The sequence below is a fragment of the Phascolarctos cinereus genome, unplaced genomic scaffold, assembly GCF_003287225.1.
Source record: "Phascolarctos cinereus isolate Bilbo 61053 unplaced genomic scaffold, phaCin_HiC Scaffold_5;HRSCAF=322, whole genome shotgun sequence".
NCBI lineage: Eukaryota > Metazoa > Chordata > Mammalia > Diprotodontia > Phascolarctidae > Phascolarctos > Phascolarctos cinereus.
Window position 1 is genome coordinate 218,701,656 of NW_027555958.1, and position 12,935 is coordinate 218,714,590.

Genomic DNA, 12,935 nt, shown 5'->3' on the forward strand with positions numbered 1-12,935 from the left:
CTCCCCCTCTTTTCTCCTTCCTTTCCCCTCCCCTCCCTTCTTCTCTGTCTCATTTTCTCTCTTCTTTTTTTACCTCTCTTCCTCTCTTCTCCTTTTCCTCTAGTCAGTCCCCCCTTTCTTTCCTCTTTTCTAATTTCTCTTTTCCTTTTCCCTGTCTCCCTCCTTCCCTCCCTTTCTTTCTTTCTCTTTCCTCTTTTCCTTATCCTCCAAAAAAACCCAAAAGTAATATCAATTTTTAAAATTGGCCTTTTCTTATAAATCACAGTGAAGAAAAAAATCCTACCATTTAGAGTTCCATTCATTTAGGTTCTAGTTCATTGAGGTTTTGCTATACTTGCTAATTAGTAAACATTCTTTAAGTGCTTGTATCAAGCCAGATGTTGTAGGAGACAGAAAGTGGACAAATTATACAAATAAGGTTTTTTTGGCCTTCTTTTTCTTGGGAAAGTCATTGCTGAGAATTGTGGGTTTTGGAGAATTAGGAATTATGTTTAAAATGGAGCTTGGCACTTTATGTATGTACAGAAGGAAAGACCTGAAGGAATATAGCTGGACTGCATCAAGCAAATCTCTGTTAAGACTTTAACCCTTTTGTCTGATGAGAATCATATTTTGAAACTAAGGACCTAAAGATGTAGTCTTCGATAAGTCTAACAGGATAAAAGGTTAATGTGAGTTACTGGAAACAAAACCAATAACACTAAATCCTTCTCCTCTAGGAAACAAAATGCACTCCACACTGGCCCTGCTCCCACTCCAAACATAATAAATAACATAAAAGACCCAAACAACAAATTTATATATTAAGGGCAGTGATTTCAGTGGTATTCTAGTGGACAATTCTTTAAATATGATATCTTTCTCTACAGATTCTACTGACCTCCCTGATTTCTTTTAAGTCCCAACTAAAATCCCATCTTTTACTGGAAGACTTCCCCAACCCCTCTTAATTCTAGTGCCTTCCCTCTGTTATTTCCTATTTATCATGTATAAAGTTTGCTTTGTATATATTTGTTTGCATGTTGTCTCCCTTGTTAGATTGTAAGTTCTTTGAGGGAAGTGACTGCCTTTTGCCTCTTTTTATATCCCCATTGCTTAGCATAGTACCTGGCATATAGTAGGTGTTTAAAAATTGTTTATTGACTTACTGATTATAGATTTTTTCTTTTTTATTAATTTATTTTTAGTTTCCAACATTCACTTCACAAGATTTTGATTTACCAATTTTCTCCCCATCACTCTCTTCCCTCCACCCCAAGATAGTGCATTCTGAATACCCCTTCCCCCAATCTGCTCTCCCTTCTATCACCCCCTCCTTCTCTTATTCCCTTTTCCTTGTATTTTCCTGTAGGGCAGGATAGATTTCTAAACCCCTTTGCCTGTATATCTTATTTCTTAGTTGTACATGAAAACTGTTTTTCCAAATTCTCTCCTTTCCTCCCTCCCCACCCACCCTCATTGAGAAGGCAAGCGATTCAATATAGGTTATGCATGTGTAGTCATGCAAAACACTTCCATAATAGTCATGTTGTGAAAGACTAACTATATTTCCTCCATCCTATCCCACCGCCTGTTTATTCTATTCTCTCCTTTGACCCTGCTCCTCCTCAAAAGTGTTTGCTTCTGATTACCCCTCCCCCAATCTGCCCTCCCTTCTATCATCCCCCCTCTTTTATCCCCTTCCCCCCTACTTTCCTATAGGGTAAGATAGATGTCCATACCCAACTGAGTGTATATGTTATTCCCTCTTTAAGCCAAATCCAATGAGATTTCCCTCTCACCTCATTTCCTCTCACTTCTCCCCTCTTCCCCTCCACTGTAAAAGCCTTTTTCTTGTCTCTTTTATGTGAGATAAGTTCATTCTGCCTCTCCCTTTCCCCTTCTCCTAGTACAATCCTCTCTCAGCCCTTAATTTTATTTTTTACATATCATCCCTTCATATTCAACTCACCCTGTGCCCTCTGTGTATGTGTATATACATACATGCATGCATATATATATATATATTTTTTCCCCTCCATCTACCCTAATACTTAGGTCTCATGAGTTACAAATATCATCCTTCCTTATAAGAATATAAAGAGTTCAACTTTTAATAAGTCAGTTATGATTTCTCTTCCCATGCTCTTTTCATGCTTCTCTTGAATCTTGTATTTGAAAGTCAAATTTTCTATTCAGTTCTGGTTTTTTCATCAAGAACACTTGAAAGTGCTCTATTTCATTGAAAGTCCATTTTCTCCCTGAAGGATTATACTCAGTTTTTCTGGGTAGGTGATTCTTGGTTTTAATCCTAGCTCCTTTGATCTCTGAAATATCATATTTGAAGCCCTCCAATACCTTAACGTAGAAGCTGCTAAATCTTGTGTTATCCTGACTGTGGCTCCATGATACTTTAATTGTTTCTTTCTGGCTGCTTGCAATATTGCTCCTTGACCTGGGAACTCTAGTATTTGGCTATAAATTATTCCTAAGATTTTTCCTTTTGGGATCTCTTTCAGGAGGTAATCAGTGGATTCTTTCAATTTCTATTTTACCCTCTAGTTCGAGAATGTCAGGAGAGTTTTCCTTGGTTATTTCTTTAAAGAGGATGTCTAGGCTCTTTTTTTTTAATCATAGCTTCCAGGTAGTTTAATACTTTTTAAATTATCTCTCTTGGATCTATTTTCCAGGTCAGTTGTTTTTCCAATGAGATATTTCATATTGTCTTCTATTTTTTCATTCTTTTGGTTTTGTTTTATGTCTTGATTTCTCATAGAGTCATTAGCTTCCATTTGCCCCATTCTAATTTTTAAGGAATTATTTTCTTCAGTGAGCTTTTGGACCTTCTTTTCCATTTAGCCAATTCTGCTTTTTAAGGCATTCTTCTCTTTGTTGGCTTTTTGGACCTCTTTTGCCATTTGGCCTAGTCTATTTTTTTAAGGTGTTATTTTCTTCAGTATTTTTTGGGTTCTCCTTTAGCAAACTGTTGACTCTTTTTCATGATTTTCTTGCATCACTCATTTCTCTTCCCAATTTTTTCTACTTCTCTTACTTGCTTTTCAAAATCTTTTTTGAGTTCTTCCATGGCCTGAGACCAATTCATCTTTTTCTTGGAGGCTTTGGACGTGGGAGCTTTGATTCTATTGTCTTCTTCTGGTTGTGTGTTTTGATCTTCCTTGTCACCAAAGTACAATTCTGTAGTCTGAGATTTTTTCCGCTATTTGCTCATATTCCCAGCCAATCACTTGACTTTTAAACTCTTTGTTAAAGTAGGTCTCTGCTTCCAGTGTGGAGGTTTTTGTGCAGCTGTTTTCAGAGATACTTCTAGAGACCTGTACAACTTCAAGGTGGTATGATCAAAGGAGAGGTGTTACTCCTTTCCTGGCCTGTGCTCTCATCTATGAGTGACCACAAACACTCTGTTCTGCCTTGGAACTGGGAGGAGAGTTCACTCTCCATCATCTCCACAAGCGCTGCCTTGCCAGTGCTCCTCCTGCCCCAGGACTGCCATCCAGGACTATGACCCAGTTCCAAGCAGAGGTAAAGTGAGAGAATCCTGCCTCAGTGCCAGCAAAGATATCTCTGCAATCCCCCTCTGATCAGTCACTGGATCCCTCCACCCTCTGTGGGCTGAGAGCTCTAGAAGTAGCCACTGCTTCTGTGGCCACTGCCCCGGGGCTGTGCAACGACTGGGGCCAGACTGTGCTCCTCTCTCACCCAGGTCCAACAGACCTTTTCCACTGATCTTGTAAGTTGTCTTTGACAACTATGTGGGTTGAAAAGTCTGGAAACTGTCACAGCTCCCTGTGATTCAGTCTCCTGAGACCTGCTCTGGGTTTGCTGTGGCCCAGTCTTTGCCTGCACAGCACATGCTGCATTACGTTCCTTTCCCAGCCTGGAGCAACAGATCTTTCCCTTTGACCATCCAGCCTTGGGATGGAAATTTGTTTTGCTTTGTCTTTTTGTGAGTTCTGCTGCTCTAGAATTTGTTTAGAGGCATTTTTACAAGTATTTGGAGGGGTTTGGGGGAGAGCTCAGCTAAGTCACTGCTTTTACTCTGCCATCTTGGCACCATTCCTATTGATTATAGATTTATTTCCAAGCTTTGCATCATCTTTATATTATATAAAATTGGGTACACTTGGGACAATATAAAGATATTTAGAGCATCCATATTGATCTTATCAGATTAAATGTAAACTTTTCAACTTGTCATATACTTTTTTTTTTGCCATTAACCTTTTTTTTCATTCTAACCTCTTTAGTGATCTTCTCTTGCTATGCTTATTAATTTCCTGTGCATGTCTTCTACTTGCTCCAGGAGTTTATGGAAAGTTGCAGCTTCATAGTGCATACCCCAGGAAGGCCTGGACCCATCTTGGAGCTGATATTGCCTCAGGAAATGAGAGGTGAGAGGTCAAAGTTGTTTGGATCCATATGTGTGCTTGTTATTTATACTGCTTCACTTTAAGGTGTTATTTTAATGCAAAGTTAATTATTAAATGAAATCACCTTCAGGAACATTTATTTATGAAAGATTAGTAAATTAGAATTTGGATGAATTCCTTTAGAGACATGTATTTTAGAGTTATACAATAAAACCGTACCAGTTCAAGGTAAATAGGAGAGTTGTTAGTCTGTCTGAATTAGTGAAAAGTATGAATTACAGACAAATTTAGAGGAAAATTAATTTTATTACTTAGAAAAACAGAGTTACTTGAATTAGGTTATAACTGTTATTTAGTAAATCTTAGAGGGCTTGCTTGAATGAAAATACAAACACTTTATACTTAGCAAATTAATTTTGTGTAAATTGTGCTGCTAAACTAACTTTTTTGGTCTAATTTTCCTTATATGTAAAATGGGAGTACTAGTTGAAAATCATTTATTGTTTAAAGTAGTGTAGACATCCTCCTACAATTTTATTTACAATAAGGGTGTGCTTGCAATTATTTTCTCTCTGATTCTTCCTCCCCCACCCCCATAGATTATACTATAGTGAATTTGGCTTTCACCCTAGTATTAATTAGTGCCAACTCAGAATTCATGTCATTTCCTATAGCAGGGATCTTTCTTATTGAGACTAGTATTTGGTTAGAAAAGTTTTCACTTGAACTTTTGTAAATGTCATGCCTGTACAACCAGAGAAAGGAGAAAAGGACATCCTGGGACAAAATTAATTTCCTTTGATGGTACTATCAATAGAGATGATAAAGTATGGAACAGGGTCAATTTTTTTTTTAGGCAATTGGGGTTAAGTGACATGCCCAGGGTCACACAGCTAGTAATTGTCAAGTGTTTGTTCTCAGGCCAGATTTGAACTCAAGTCCTCCTGACTTCAGGGCCGGTGCTCTATCCACTGCGCCACCTAGCTGCCTCAGGGTCAATCTTTCTTGCAAAGATGATTTTAATTTTGAACATCTTGAGCTAAGGTGCTTGTATAACTTCTAGGTAGCACTATTGGACTGATTACTGTAAATGCAGGACTACAGCTCAAAGGAGATATCAAGGCTGGAGATAGTAGATTTCAATCACTCAATCAACAAACATTTATTAAGTACCTACTGTGTGCATAATATACAATACTAAGCACTGGTCATATAAAAGGAAGCAAAAGACAGTCTCTGACTTCAAGAGGCTTACAATCTAACGAGGGATACAAAATGGAAACAAATATATACAAACAAGCTATATACAGGATAAATAGGACATAATTAACAGAGAGACAATTAAGAGGGACCAAGGAAATTTTTTAGTAAAAAATGAGATTTTAGTTGGAACTTAAAAGACAGTAGAGAGGTTAGTAGGTATAGCAGAGGAGGGATAGTGTTCCAAGCATGGAAGACAGCCAGAGAACATTCCTGGAGCTGAGAAATAGAGTGTCTTGTTCATGGAAACACCAGAAAACCATTGTTACTGGATCAAAGAGTATGTGTTGGGGAGTAAAGTGTGAGAAGATTGGAAAGGTAGGAGGGTTTTAGGTTATAAAGGGCTTTGAATACCAAACCGAGCAGTGTGTATTTACTCCTGGGGACTACAGGAAGCCACTGGAGTTTATGGAGCGGGGTGGTGGTGTTGGTGGCACAATCAGACTTGTGCTTTAGGAAAATCACTTTCGTAGCTGAATGGAAAATGGATTGAAGTGGAGGGGGACTTGAGGCAGGGAGACCCATCAGCAGGCTATTACAATAGTCTAGAGGTAAGGTAATAACGGCCACCAGAATGGTGGCAGTGCCAGAGGAGAAAAAGGAGTTGTTTTTTTTTTTTTTGCAAAGGTGAAATTGATTGGACTTGGCAATAGATTTGATATGGGAGGTGAAAAATAATGAGAGATACAGGATGAATCTTAAGATGTGAGACCATGGGACTGGGAGAAGGTGTTGCCTTCTGTAGTAAATAGGAAAGGTAGAAGGTATGGAGGGTTTAGGAGGAAAGATATTGAACTCCAGTTTAGACCTGGTGATGTCTCCTGGACATCTAGCGTTACGAGTCTGAAAAGCTGTTGGAGATGTGTGATCTGAGGTAAGCAGAAAGATTGGGGCAGGTAAGGCAGATTTAAGAATCATCAGCCCACATCAGTCTCTCCGTGTTTTGAACGATTTTACTAGTTGCTTTTATCAATAACCATTGCACTGCATTTCTGCTTGACTGTTTTGTGTAGGAAGGTGGACTTTGATACTTAGCTATGTTTCTACACTACCAGAGAGCAAGATCTGTGTAAGCGTGTGTGTGTGTGTGTGTGTGCACGCGCGTATTCCCTTAAATGTTTAACATAGGCAATAGTCTGCCAATTAAAAAAAAAAAAAACAACCAAACCCTCCTAAACCACAACAAAAACCCAAAACAAAACTAATAAAAAATTTAGCTAAATGAAAGATTTATGTCAAACTGATTTTTTCATGGAAACCTGAATTTTATAATAACAATAATAATCACAAACATTTATTTAGCAAGAGCTATACAAACATTTGTTATGATGAAGATGATGTGCCAGGCACTGTGTTAAGTGCTTTAAAATTATTATCTTATTTGAGCTTCACAACAACTCTGTAAGGTAGGTGATATTATTATCCCCATTTTATAGATGAAAAAACTGAGGCATACAGATAAAGTGACTTTACCAGAGTAATACAACTAGTATGTATATGGGGCCAGATTTGAGCATCAATTCCTCCTGACTCCAGGCCCAGCTCTCTATTCACTGTGCCACCTACCTGCCCATTCAGGTTTTAGGACCTTCTGAATATCTCTAGATATATTGGTATAAGAATGTTACTACTACTTCTTGTCTATAAGGTTGTTGCTCCATTTTGAATGGAGTCATGAGGAGGGCCAATTAGTGGAGTCTTAAGCAATCTGAGACCATACATTCTCTAAGGTCACGGACTGTGTCATTTAACATTTGTATTTTTCCTCAGCATTTAGCACAATGCTCTTTACATTGTAGGTGAGCACTAAAGATTTCTGTTGATGTTATTGGGCCTTCAATAAATTGGAATGAGATTAGCAAATGATTGGCTACAGAAGAAAAATACCAAATCTCTTGTAAAGTCACAAGTCACTCATCCCATAACCATCTTTTCTTGAGAGAAAAAAAAAATGTCCCAGGCCCAGAATAGCCTAAAGCCTGGGGTTATATGCAGCCATTATCATTTAGCTTTAGCAGAATTTTAGTTCAGTTAACAAGACAGTTTAAAGTGTGTGTGTTTATATATGTGTTTCTCATACATGGCTTTAAAAGATGTTAAAGGTGATTTAGGAAGCATACAATTATGCTCCCTTAACAGTTTGGAGATATGTTTTCCTTCAGCTGTGTAATGTATTAACAGCAAAAGAATGGAAAATGTGCTGATATTTTGTTTATCTTTTTAAAAAGTTATCTTTCAGGAGAGTTCCACTGTGATTATTCATATTTTCCTCCCTTTCTTTTCCCATCTGGTTCCCATTTTTGGTTACAATTATGGTCCCAAACAACTCTTCGTCTTTCTGGTTTTATATTCAGAACATTTGAGGTCTCTTCTCTCCCCTGTATGATGCTCATTACCATCAATCAGAGATACTGCATGCATCAAGGACTGGAACAATCATTAAGCCAGGACTCTTTGAATCGGTGGAGGTGGAAACTGGGGGAGTGAGAGTAGAATCAGGTGATATGGATATTATGCTATGGGAGTAAAGCAAAGGCTAATATTTGGATGGCATCCACCCATTCATCCATTTCTTTAAGAAACATTTATAATGATGATGATGATGATGATGTATTTATTCATCACCTACTATGTGTGAGGTCCCATAGTTTATAGGCAAACTTTAGGATTATAAAGATGAAAAATGATATGTTCCTTGGCTTCAAGGATCTTTCAATCTACTAAGGGATAGGACATGTACATAAATGAATATATTTTAAACAGTATATATGACTTAAAATATAGACATTAGTAAGTGCATAGGAGCAGTCTTAATACTTAATCACAGAAGTGACTGGTAATTTAACAGGCAGAACTGGAAATGGATTCCCTAGCTATTTGTGACAAATTATAAGTAAGGATTTGATTGTGTGAAGACCAGAGAGAATGAGTTAAGTGGTTGGAATGACTAGGTGAAAGCTGAGGGTTTATAGGAGGGCTGGGGCAGAGGAGATGGGGTGTTGTTCAGGTGTCTATCTTTAGGAGGGTATATTGCAGTTCTTCAGGTAGGGATCCCCAGAAGGTTCAGATCACCCTCCCTACCATCACCCTAGTGATTGAGCGGCAAGGCAGTATAGGAAAAGGTGTGCCTAGCCTATGTGAGCAGATGAAATTAAGAATGCACTACGTTCTTTTTATGACTGCCTATAGAATGTAAGCTTCACGATGGTAGACACTGTTTCATTTCTTTGTATGCCCAGTACCTAGAACCATTGTGTCTGGCTAACAAGAGGTGCCTAAAAATGCCTATTGATGGATAGATTGATTAGTGGAATGATTAATAATGTCTATCCTCAAATTGTTTTTGGCCCTTAGCCTTGACTTCCTCCCCTTTTGCACTGTGGATAATAGGATCATAGTCTTTAGAGATGGAAGGGACCTTCGAGTTCATCAAATTCATTTTCTGTATTTTAAAGCTAAAAAAGCTGAGTCTCAAGGAGTTGAAGCAACTCACCCAAAGTCACAGGAAATGATAGCAGAGGCAGGATTTAATCCCAGGTTCTCTGACTCCAAATTCAGTGCTTTTCCCACACATCTTTTACCTGATATTGTGGTTATTTGTGTACAGGTTTTATCTTCCTTCTCCATTTGGAATGTACCCCAAGACATTCACCATCAAAGAGGAAGGAATCAGTAGGTAACTCAAAGGGAAACTTAAGGGAAAGTTACATTCTTAATGTAACTTTCTTTTACATTTGGAATTCACTTTTCAATGTCTTCAGTCCATACCCCGCATGACTTCAAGGAGGGTAGGAATGTTTGCAGATGGATACCAGTTCCCTTTTCTTTCAGGGCTAGTATAACCCCAGAGGCATCCTGATTCTCTGATCTATTCCTTCTTTTCTTTAATTCTCTGGATGAGCACTACTGCAGTGTGCTGTCAACCTAGGCAGAACATGCTTCTATATTTTTTCATTTCCCCTCCCCTGCAAGTGGTTGGGCAGAGTTGCTTGTTGCCACGGAAAAATGGGGTGAGGCATGGGTAGTATGTAACTGGGCAGAAACTACAACAGCAATAAGGAAATTCCTCAATGGATCTCACAGTACAGGCCAGTGGGATAGGCTATGCCACATTGCCAGAGCAAGGCAGGAGATGAAAGAAGGAGGTGCTGTGAGTATGTTACAAATTAGGGATTACTCTTCTCTGCTCTTAATTCATCAGATTGTTACTTTGTTAAGCTTCTTGGTGTTAGCCTTTAGAGATAGCTTGGAGTTTTTGTAAATAACTCCTATTTTGGGGAGTTTTTGAGAGTCGTTAGGGACTAGAGAAAATATCTACTCCTCCACCTTGTTGGTCATTTAACCTGGAATCACAATTCTAGATTGTATATAATAAAAGTCTACTAGAAGTCTTCCATTAATAGGGAGCTTACTAGCTATCAAAGCATCCCATTCTAGTTTTGAACAGATCCAATTGTCAGGAGGTTTTTTTTGTTTTGTTTTGTTTTCTTTTTAATTGAGAGGCAATATGCCTCTACAATGTCTACCCATTGTTTCCAGCTCTTGCTTTTGGGGACAAACAAAAAAACTGTAATGATTTTTTCCACATGATAATTCTTCAAATACTTGAAGACAAATGCTTCAATCTATCACATAGCCATTATCACTTTTTTTTTTCAACTTCGCATTTGGCATGGTCTCAGTCCCCTTACCATTCTAGTTACTCTCCTCTGAATGCACTTCAGTTTGACACTGTTCTTCCTAAAATGAAGCTACCAAAACTAACCCTTAAACTCCCAATGTAGTCTGAGGGTTATCATGGTCAAGGGGGCAGGTTATGGAAAGATTTAAATGCCAAACAGAGAATTTTATATTTGATCCTGGAGGTGATAAGGAACTACTGGAGTTTATGCACTAGAATGGGAGGGACTTGGTCAGATCTTCATTTTAGGAAGATCAGTTTTACAACTGAGTGATAGGTAGAATGGAGTGGGGAGAAACTTAAGAATACCAACCAGCAGACTATTGAAGTAATCCAGATGTAAAATGGTATGGGTCTGTAGTATGTGGTGGTAAGAGTATCAGATAAGAGAAGAGGGCATATAAAATAGATGTCACAAAGATAGAGATGACAGGACTGGGATGGATGAAGAAGAGAGTGAAGAGTTGAGGATGATATGCAGGTGGCAAGCCCAGACAATAAGTAGGATGGTGATATATACCACTGTATTGGGCAAGTTAGGTAGAGGCCACAACTATTAATGCATCTGAAGAAACTTTTAGCTTTGGTGGCTACCTTGCCATACTGTTGAGCTGATACTGAACTTAGAGTTCACTAAAAGCGACGGAGCTTTGCTACTCTATTGTCTAGCCAGGCCTACTCCAGCCTATTCTTATGTAATTGGTATTTTGAACTTCATTGTATGACTTTATATTTATTTCTACTAAATTTCAGTTGCTAAATTTGGCCAATGATTCCATCTTTGGCCACTGATATCCTTTTGAATCATGAGTCTGTCATCTAAAATATTAGCTATCCTTCCTAGATTTGTATCATATATGTGTACGTGTGTGTGTGTGTGTGTGTGTGTGTGTGTGTGTGTGTAAAACATATGTCCATCTAACTGCATATCATATTTTTGGCAACAATCACTAGCATTTAAATAGCATTTTAAAATTTACTAAATGTTTTTCATATTATCTCATTTGATTAAAAAAAAAGACAAAACCCAAAACAAAACCCTGTGAAATAAGTGCTGTTATCTCCACTTTTACTGATGAGGAAAGTGAGCCTGAGAAAAGTTAAATGATTTGCTCAGGGTCACATAGCTAGAAAGCATCTGAGGCAGCATTTGAACTCAGTTTTTCCTGACTCCAGGTCCAGGGTTCTGTTCCCCTCACTGCCACAAATAAACAAACAAGTGAACGAATGAATAGCAAATGGATAAAAATACAAAAATAAGAGATCAGAAGGTTAGGGAAAGAGATTTAAACTTGAGATTTTGATTTCTATAGAGTCATTTGCATAGAGGTATTAATGAGATTGGAACTCTGGTAGCGATTGGAATTGCCAAAGAGAGTTTAGAGAGTAATATGAAGGCCAAGGACAGGGCCTTTTGGTATCCCAAACTTGGGAAAAGGGGAGCCATTGAATTCAAACATATTAGAAACATCTTTTACCAGGATCAAAACAATCAAACAAAAAAAATGTTGTATTGTTTCTGCATCTCTGCCAGCACATAGAATTGTGCTTCGCGTGTTGTAGTCGCCTAATAGGTGATTATTGGATGAATGAATCAAGAATGAATGAATAAATGAATGAATGAATGAATTAATGAATGAATGAGTGCATCCTGTGTTAACCCAAATAATTCCTTCTCTGGGAATTCTCTTTAATGTAGTAAAGTTTCTTTCTGAACTCCCAAACAATATAAAAAGCAACAAACACAGGAAAAAGAAGGGAGGGTGAGTTCTTGACCTCCTCTCTTTAAAACTCATTTCCCTCTTTGTTCAGTAAACTTTGTTCATTTGTTTCCTGTTTAGGACAGGGACTCTAGATACAAAATGTGATTTCACCATTACATGCCTTCAGAATGAAAAAATAAGGCTCTATCTGAAAGAATTTTACTTAATTAAACCATCTGTCAACAAAAGAAAAATGATGCTATTAAAAACTTTGATGTAATTCAATTTAATTTAGTGCAACAAGCATTTAGTAAGCACCTGCGGTGTACATGGAGCTATATGAGGCACTGCAGAGGGGCCTTCACAGAACCTAGCCCATTTTAACTATGCTCTCCTTTTCTTTATACTTTGCGCAATTTGGAAAACTTTTTTAAGAGGGAATGAACATGTCTTTTTTTTTTACCTTCGTCACCCAAAATGTAATTGATTTGAAAGATTGAGTATACTTTTACTTTCCTGCAATTTTGATGGCCCCTGGTATAATAGTACATTTTACACTAACACTACTCTTTCCTGGTGTAGCTTCTGCCTATCTGACCACTTATTCTAAATCTCCTCTGTTGGCTGATCATCCATATCCTGTGACTATTCCTTGAGGTTCTCATTTGGCATTCTTCTTTTCTATTTCAAATAGATTTCAGGGAGTCTGTGAATTTCAATGGGAAAAATGTCATTACTTTTTTTTTTAAATCAACCTCTAACTGAACTTTAGCATCTCCATCAATTATTTAAAAATCATTATTCTGAGAAGGATTCCATGGGTTTCACTAGACTGCCAAAGGATACATTATACATTTTTTTAAAGAAACCTTGCTCTATACTCACTTGCTTGGTAAACTCCCATGGGTTGTATGTCTCCTACTT

The 12,935-nt window shown here is 37.8% G+C and overlaps 1 protein-coding gene across 1 annotated transcript in view; it reads left to right on the forward strand.

Annotated features, from left to right (window-relative positions):
• LOC144457583 (fibrocystin-like) overlaps positions 1–12,935 on the forward strand; it is a 268,575-nt gene that overhangs the window by 89,601 nt on the left and 166,039 nt on the right. Inside the window, exon 6 of the mRNA XM_078155330.1 lies at positions 4,301–4,388. Coding sequence (XP_078011456.1) covers positions 4,301–4,388 — 88 coding nt within the window. The remainder of the gene's footprint in view (positions 1–4,300; positions 4,389–12,935) is intronic.